This window comes from Haliotis asinina, chromosome 12 (assembly GCF_037392515.1).
Source record: "Haliotis asinina isolate JCU_RB_2024 chromosome 12, JCU_Hal_asi_v2, whole genome shotgun sequence".
Classification (NCBI taxonomy): domain Eukaryota; kingdom Metazoa; phylum Mollusca; class Gastropoda; order Lepetellida; family Haliotidae; genus Haliotis; species Haliotis asinina.
The window spans coordinates 3,311,801-3,321,580 of NC_090291.1; the positions used below are offsets into that span (position 1 = coordinate 3,311,801).

A 9,780-nucleotide genomic window follows, 5' to 3' on the forward strand; every position below is an offset into this window, starting at 1 on the left:
ATTTGGTGGAGATAGTGTATATGTGTATTGTTCGTGCGTCTGTATTGCCATACACACCGCATACAATTGTTGACCAGTCTGCCTGTAGAGGATTGCCAACAACCGTGGGTACGATACGGTTTCATAATAGTACTAGTTAAATATTAAATTCTGCATCACGTTCATCTAACCTTCCATCTTATGCGGTGGTAATACAGAACATATTGTTTACAGCAGCTCATTTCAGGAACAACCCTTCTACCTGTACTTTCACCCCTTAATTTTCGTGTCTTAGTTTGTGTATACAGTCGAAACCCGTTTATCCGGACGTTGTGGTTTCACTCAAAACTGGCCCGGATAGCGAGACGTCCTATTAGCTGGATCAAACAAGCTAAACGTGAAAATTAAGTGAAAGCATAAAGTGAAAATTGTTTCATGTACGTACATCAATAAATCATCAGTGAATAGTAACGACAGTGAGTCATCATGACATATAAGTGTACCGATATTACATGGAAGACGGAACCTGATTACAACTTGTCATGTTGTATACTTCTCACAACAAATTAAGCAAAAAGTATTTTCAGAATGAAATCTTTATCAATCTCTATAGCGATGTTTGGGGACATGTTTCTGAAAGGTACATTTTCAACGAAAGCATAACCTTTAATGACTGTCAAACTGATTTACCTGATAACAAAATAACGACACTCGAACACAAACACCTGAAAGCTTCATACGAAATATGTGGCATGAATGTGCTGTACTCTTCACACATGCAGTCCTATCGGTTTCGCCTACCAGTGCACCTACCTGCAATCCTTCCTCTGGCGGAAAAAACGGGATAACTTCTTCTTTATGGACGGTAAAACTTTGTTAATGATGTTGCTTAGATCAACAGTATGTGAGGGGTCTTGTCATTGCTAACCGGAGGGAAGGAAGAGAAATACACTGCCTCATCCACGCCATGAGATGATAGTAAGCCATGATGACTCATGCAGGACGTCCCAGGTCAGGAAAGATAAAACCAATCCGTGTTTGGTCTAATGCAGTCATGTAGGAAACCTTTCTAGAAACGAGAAATTAAGTAAAGAGTCATGAGCAGACCTATGTACAGCGAGCTGTAATGAGCTATACATGTAGCTGCTGTCTCCAGCTTTCCATTCCAAGCTGAATGGAGGGTGTGTGTTGAAAGTAAATCATACCACAACAGACACTGGTTGTATCAACCTTATATACATCTCGGAATGTACAGGAGACTGAATCTAGTTCAAGATTTGTTGTGGCTAAACAGTGATTCAGCAAAAGGATCTTCAACTGCGACTGAGTTACTTTTACTCGCAGCATACATCTGCTGATCAGATACCGCTTGATCGCCCTGAAGGCCACCTGACAATTTCTCTGTTTTGTCTCGCGAGATAGTGCAACAAAGTCACCATTCTCATCTGTGCTGACGACGAATGAAATATAAATTATGTTAGTTGTTTGTGAAATTCTATGTCACTATGATTGCATGATTATGAAGCTATGATTACACGGTGCCATTTAGAAAGTGGTCAAATTTGACATATGTTGTGTTTGGGATTACACTTAATCAGTAAAGCACAAATTCTAGTACTTTTTTGTTGAGTCCTTTCCTTACTAAGAAAATGTAATCCCAAATATAACATATTTTACATGTGACCACTTTCTAAATGGCATCTTGTAATCATAGCCTTCGGTAGTGGGAGTCGTGCCAGTTAACACTTATCAGAGGGTACACAAGTTGTCCGACTTTCATTTTTGTGGATGTCGCGGTGGCTGAGCTGGTGAGGAGGCTGACTTTGTTGTGCTGGCGATTAGGTGCCTGACCCTAAGAATGTGGGTTCGAATCCAGTATTGGACTCAACTAGAATTTGTACTTCACTGAGAAAGTGTAACCCCAAATATAACATATATTACAGTTTACAGGCGCTTTGAAAACTACTTAGCCCTTGGTGATTCATTTTAACGTAGTCTACAAACAGCACATGTTGGCATTATCATTCTTCAGAATGACCTAGTATAACTCTTGTCATTCCGAGCTATCGTAGAATTTTGACTGAAGCTACTACTAGCTCTGTCCCTGCAGCAGTAATGCAGATAAACACTGATCAGTACTTGTGTTCAGCATTACATCTATGGACTATCGGACGAGCATCTGGAAACTACATACGACAAGTTATCACATACCATTAAAACACGTCATTGAAACATCTCCGCAAAAACTGTGCCTTAAAAAACAGTGATTATTCAACCCACCGTAAACCCACGGGTAGAAAGCTGCATACTGAATTAATAACGTGTTCAAATAAGATGACGTTCAAGCTTTTAATGTACATATTTCTATGTTTTGATGTTTTGTGTGAAACAATTTTAAGTGTCCAACAACGCCTCATCATGGACAATTCTCTGCTTGCTGTCAGACTCCTGGCTAACTCGTCTTAAAGCCGCAATGCACATGCGATGTTTCCATGTGATTCTCTATACCTGACTTCACTTGACTTGAGGCAGACATATAGGAAGGAAGAGCTTTATTCGGTATTTATGGCCACATGACCAAGAGTACAATTAAATGAGCATAATATAGCATATGGACAGGTGAACAAGTTTATACGGGTAGACATAGTTTCAGGTAAATTGCAACATTTTTTAGTAGTTTTACGTTCTTTGTTGCAAGTCACTGAGTAAACTTTGATCTGGTTGGGGATATAATATAAACATCAGGAATGTACATAGAACGTTGTTGTGAGTAAAATGGACATACGAGCAAGAAATGATACTCATCTTGTATTAAATTACAGTTACATTTATCACATTTAATGGAATCAGAGTTTATCCTATTATAGCGACGGTGTTGAATTTTAAGTTTATGCCCCATGCATCTGAATTTAAATATTACACGTAAAAGATCTTTTTCGTAACAAAGTTTTGATATATATTTTTCAGGTTCAAGTACAGATTTATATGACGAGTAATGATTTAAGAATGACGAAGAAGTGATTTTTGCATGCCAATTCTGGAAATCTATATCTTTACATCTCTGTTTAAAAACATTAATAAAACTTGTTACCTCGCCACAATCTTGCGATAACCACACAAAAGAAAATCCAGAATGAAATAAAAGTAAACGTACATGGGATACCCAATTGTGACCACCACTGTCGTCATATCTTTTTAGCAGTTCATAGCATGCCTTTGGGATGCGATAACTTTCCATATTCAGGAGTCTACACCAGTATTTTATACAACGGGTGAAATACTGCACACAAAGGTGGCTTCTACCAGTTTCACCGAGTACAATATTTGACGATACGTTTTTGCTAACACGAAGGTATCTTCTGAAACAATAGCTGTGCAATTTTTTCAATGTTTGCACGATAAGTAAAACCCCATATATCTGCACCATAAAGTAAAATTAGTGCAATTTTGCTATCGAATATAGTGGATGCCAGAGACAAAGATATACTTTGATATATCTTGAAAAGAGAAAAAATAGGAAATGAAGCCTTCCTAGCTAGTAATGCTAATGTTTCACATGCTTTAGACCAGTACAATTTCGATGTAAAGACAATGCCAAGATATTTATAATGAGGTAAAACATTCATGCGTATACCGCCATAAAACCATTTTTCGTTATTACGAAGGTAACCACCATTCCTGAAAATAATAATGCTGGATTTATCCAATTTAACCTTTAGACCCCATTTGATACAGAATGAATTTAACGTATCCAGTTTTCTTTGTGGACCTATTACTGTGTCATCGATAAGAGTGACGTCGTCTGCAAATAACAGTAAAAGTATATCATTCATTCCATTTTTCACGAATATTCCTCGTAGGCCACATGTATTCATTTCATCAACTAATTCATTAATAAAGAAAATGAATAGAACAAGACTCAGAATGCATCCTTGCCGTAGTCCCGATGATGTCGAAAATACGTCTGAGCGCACACTACCTATTTTCACACAAGCAGATACCTTATCATACATACGTTTTAAAATTCGTATTATTTTCCCATGTATACCTTTGGAGATAAGAGCATATAGAAGCTTGTTTCTGTCTACATAATCAAAAGCCTTCCGAAAGTCTATGAAAGCTGCGTAAAACCGATGTTTCGGTTTTCTTAAATACTTTTGGCATAATGCTTGCAGAACACACATATTATCAACTGTTGAGTAATCAGGTCTAAATCCAGCTTGACATTCATGTAATATTTTGTTCATATCTAGCCAGATACGGATTCTGGTTTCGAGGATAGAAGTGAATATTTTCCCCATTACATTTAACAGAGAGATTCCACGATAGTTATTTGGTTCCTGAGTACTTCCATGAATCAATGATCAAGCCAATATTCCAGCTATCAGGGAAAATACCTCAATCTAGAACACCATTAAACAATATATCTAGGTAATTATAAGGAAGTAAACATTGGGCATGTTTAAAGAATTCGGGTGGTGTACCATCAATACCTGGGGATTTACCAGATTTTAACGCTTTGATCGCGTTTCTGTTCCTGTAATTGGTTCAGATAGAAGGTCAATATTGTTACATTCCGTACATTAATCATGCTGTGTCAAAAATTCCTCAATGCCATTAGAATCTGGGTCAACATAAAGCGGGTATCCTTCTGGATGTACATAAAGGAATCCTACAATGAGATTACTCTTAAAGTGGAAAGAGACGCTATTTTCCCAGCTGGGACATATCCTTTGGGGAACCTTCGCAAACACCTTTCGAACATAAACAGCCACACCCCCAGAGTACCGACCATACTTCCGTAACCGTTTTGCAGGTGCTACATGACACATAAATTCTGTGAATAGACTATAAAGCGTAGTGGAATCGCTTTGCATCGTTTCTAAAAGACCCAATATATCAAACTGTGCACAAAAGTCCATAAATGAATTATCTTGTATGTGCGACTGCAGACCATGGGTGTTCCATGCACATATGTTCAAGTTGATTATGGAATCAGTTCCCGAGCCTTGGGGTGTAGATCTTGTGTCCAGCTCAGTATGTAGGTCACGGCCGAGTCCCTACTCTGAAACAGACGCCCCCTGGGTGTCCTTACCGCCGCTCCCCCGGGACCCAGGAGGCGTCCCTCCATGGGCCCCGTTAGAACTGCGCGGCGTTGACTCCCGTCTGGCGTTGGTAAATCGTGTACTGATCTTTCTGATTTTCTCATTATCATACACATAGACATCGTCATCAATGACTAGTTTATAATACGAGAGAAAAGATTTCTTATCGTGGTTACGAGCCTCAACCATGAAAGGAATTAAAGCTGCTCTTGTCTTTCTAACTCTCTCTGCCTGGCAAGATCAGTTACGCTTTCTCACAAGACGTTCAGTCTCTGCCCACTTCTCCCCAAAGGTGTCCCCTATTCCGTGAATGATAAGGTTATGTCGTCTACTGTGGGCTTCACATTTATCCACTGCATCTTCGAGCATGGACACTCTCTCTTTTAATTCTGCGCATTCCGCCCTTATTTTCGTGAATTCGTCTGTAATTTCCTTTCTCATCGTGTCTAACTTATTGTTCAGTTTAGTTATGTCAGACCTGATGAGATGAAGGACACTATTACTTTCTTCTCCACATCGGAACATATTTCCAAAAGGCGGCGGACGAAAGGAACTGATGTGTTTGAAACGTCCATCAAATTAGTCTCGACATTGAAAGTGTTCATTGTCCATACACACAGATCATATTTCAGGCTGTGGGGATCACATAAGTATTTCCCTCTTACGTGGATAATCAAGTTTAGAACAAGTAATAGCTTCAGTTGTCTATTTAAAAATGTTCCTTGAATATAAAGTTTTTTCAATACATGTCGTGATTCACTTCGACTGAGACAAAAACAGCCAATGCGTCCACGCCAGCAGTCTAGTGAGTCTCCCATGCTGCACGTGAAACTGACAGCTTCACGCTTGTCTTGTGAGTGACAGGTATCGACAGTGCATTGTCTTCAGATCATGGTGAATAACTTACAGTATATCCCAATAAATTCAACTTCAATCTGACATATATTACTTGATATATACTCACACTAGTATGGGAAAACTACAGTAACTCATCTCTCAAATTTCGGATAATGTTGTGTTTTTTTTATCCGTTCTGTCACCCTTTGTCAGCACGATGTAATATGTATATCAAAGGTCATAGACAGATTTATCGTCAAAATTTCATGTAGAAAGGTACACATATTTTGTAATATTATTTGTAGTAACAGAGTAACTGGTGTCAGTCTCCAAAATCGAACATATTGTTTACGATTCGTTCAAGGCAAAAGCGACAAATTCACATTTCCCAACATTTCAGGTTTTATTTCAGATCAATTGATTATAATTCATGGTGTGGTTTGGAGCACTCGTACAAACGATAACTGCACACAGATCTACCGTCAGGGTGGAAATAAACCTAACCCTAGCACCTACCCGAACAGTATCCATTAACTCCAAATCTACTCCAAACCCTCGCGTGCCGACATAGGCCGAAACGTGCCCAAATAAGTGCCCAGCATGCGGATCTTTGCTCTTGCAACATCAGAACATAACCGCCGCACACGCACAAACGAAAAAGCGCACCCCTCCCAACATTCCTTCCATGCATCGTCATACTAATTGCCGCGGGCTTAGCCAAAATCACGATAACCCTAGATGCAGTCCTATGCATTCAAAATAGAGCCAAAACGTGCCCCAAACAGCGCCCAGCGTGTGGTTTTTGCGCTTGCGACATCAGAGCATAACCCCCGCACACGCACAAATGAAAAGCGCACCCCTCCTGCCCTGCACTAACGTGCCGACATAGGCCAAAATGTGCCCAAATAGGTGCCTAACATGCGAATATTTGCCCTTACCACCTCTGCACATAAACCTCGCACACGCACAAACGAAAACTGCACCCAAAACTACCATCAGGGTGGAAATAAACCTAACTCTAGCACCCACCCTGATGGTATCCATAAGCTCTAAATCTAAGTTAAACCCTAGCGTGCCCAAATAAATAAGGTTGTTTGCGCCTACCATCTCTGCACACGTGGGTGCAATGTTTGAAGCCCATTTCTGATGTCCCGGTCCATGATATTGCTGGAATATTGCTTGAAAGGGCGTAAAACCACACTCAACCACTCTTGACACATCTGTTCCTCGTGGCTTTGTGTTAAATAAATACAAGACGATTATGTTTAATGAGGATATGTTTATTAACATCAGATTCTACCGCAGTCAAATGGACAGAACAAACTTCATAATGCATAAAACTAGTTACACACAAACTGATAAGTAAGCACATACATATTCGACTTCGGCATATCCGACTTTGGTTATATGGTTGGTATATCCAACATCGGCATATCCGACCTTTGTATATATTTGGTATATCCAACATCGGCATATCCGACTTTGGTATTTTGTTGGTAAATCCAACTTCGGCATGAAGGTGGTGTATCCGACGTCTGTGTATCAACACATCAATATCTCCAATTTCAGTACATACATGTAAATAAAATTCGATGTCAGTTCATCGTCTTCATATCCATTATCAATATACTATGGTATATCTTACATAAATAGCTGCCAATAGGACATGTCTGTTCCACCTGTTAATGTGATGTCCTTTGGCAACCTCATGGTAACTACTCACTTGTCCCTTTGCTACCTAACGGTCACTACTCAATTGTTATCCTTTGGCTGTCTTTTGGTAACAACTACCTCGAAGTCCACGGGCTTGAGAGTAAGGCCATATTTGCTGTCGATCACCGGAGCGTCGCCTAACGGGCTCTCGAACTTACATTTCAGCATCATTGTAGCAAAGAACAGAAACAGTTCCATCTTTGCTAACTGTTCCCCGGGACATCGTCGACGCCCGACTCCAAACGGGAGGAACAATTCAGTTTTTGCCTTATCAATTCGGCGTCCAGTGTCGTCAAGGAAACGGTAGGGATCAAACCTGTCTGGGTCAGGAAACAGGTCCTCGTCATGGCTGACAGACCACATGTTGACAAAGATCAGCGTTTTATTGGCGATGTGGTAATTCTTCAGTGACGTGTCCTTTGTTGTGCTGTGCGGCAGGGCAAAAGGGAAGATGCAAGAGTGACGCATTATCTCCAAAAGGCAGGCCTCCGTGAATGGAAGATTGTTCATGTCCTCCAGATCTAGCGTTCCGGTGTGAGCAACGTGAGAACTGATCTCTTCGTAAACTTTGTCTTGGTGATCAGGATAAGCCATCATGAACAGAACACTCCACTGCAGAGTACTAGCTATTGTATCAAAGCCTGCACCGATGAGTTCTTGAACCGTTGTTAAGATGTGCTCATCCGTCAAACCCACCGCCTCCTTCTCTTCATCTGGTGTCTCCTGAACAGCGCGGATGAGGAGGTCGGTGACGTCCCGGGCAACGGCGGGGTCGTAGGTGTCAAGGTGCTCCTTCTGTTTCTTGACGCAGAAGGCTGTCATAGTGTTCAGGATACCCACAAAGGTGTTGAATGAACGGAACGTGAAGAACCTAACCCACGGCATAATATCGACGGGGTTACCGGCCCCAGCAAACGCCATAAACTCATCGTTCATTCTTATAAGTTGTAAGAAATCAGGGTCATCCCGTTTGTATCGTTTACCAAAACACAATGCACATATGATATTTCCAACCGATAAGTAGATCTCGTTGTGGGGGTTTATAGGAGCACCGTTTGATGCCAGGAGGTTAGAAACCAACACCCCCGCTTCGGAAACGATAGATTCCTCAATCGGATTGGTTTTCTTGTTGATGCATCCAGCCAAAGCGTTTTGCGCCAGACGTCGATGCATCTTCCACCGCGGGCCATAGTCGCCGAAACCCATGCTCTTCCCGTTTCCTATGAATTTGAAGGAGTAAAAGTCGGGTCTACCAGCAAACTCCTCGGCTTGTTTTACGAGCGCCTGTTTGATTGTATAAAGTCCATTCAAAACAACTGTCTGTCGACTGCCAAGAGTTATCTTGTAGACGTCGCCGTATTTCTTCCTGAGCTGCGTTAATGTGACGTGAGGCTTCTTACCGAGTTGAGGGAGATTGCCAATCACAGGCCAGCCCCAGGGCCCTGGGGGAGCATTGTCCCCTTTTCCCGCTGGGGACCGGCTCAATATAAAACAAGCCAGTAAGATTATTACACACACGCAGAGGAGCGGGGACAATGACGATAGATGCACGTCGAAGAAAGATGCAACTGCTCCAAACATGATTGAAAATACACGTCCTTCTTTAAGACTGACAGAGCTTCTGATCCGTTAAATCAATGTGGCAAAGATACCGAACATAGTAACTCACTTCATGCACCTCTTGGTGACTGGGGACATCTCTCCTTCGTGGGCTCCTTCTTGGCCGCCTGTCACTCCATGTAATCCTTTAAGTAGCTTTCACGTCTTTACTTGATGCATAACACGAATACGCAACGTTCTGTCACGACGCGACGTCTATAGATGCAACTGCTAACGCGGTAAGTGTCCAGTCACCGAATGATAGATTACACCATCAATACAGTGATGTAACCCTCAAGGTTAGTGATCTAGTAGATCCTCTTGAGTAGGTTGACATCGCTCGTGCAGTAACCTCTGTTACTGGCGCTGTCCACAGCTAGCCATTACTCTGTCGACACTTGGAGAGTCAGACGACAAATCAGTCACAATTGTCCTGCATCGTCCACCTGACCTGTTCACTGACTTATTATTCCGTTTAGGGGCCACCTGGGCCATTGTGATCAGCCCCAAACATGGTTAACGTATCTCCAGCAGTCAGTTTCATAAC

General features: G+C 41.4%; 1 protein-coding gene across 1 annotated transcript; it reads right to left on the reverse strand.

The window, feature by feature from the left end:
- Nucleotides 1-7,673: 7,673 nt before the first annotated feature.
- On the reverse strand, nucleotides 7,674-9,215 carry LOC137258658 (cytochrome P450 1A1-like). The gene has a single exon (XM_067796355.1). It carries the CDS (start codon nucleotides 9,213-9,215, stop codon nucleotides 7,674-7,676), a length of 1,542 nt encoding a protein of 513 aa, XP_067652456.1.
- Nucleotides 9,216-9,780: the final 565 nt, after the last annotated feature.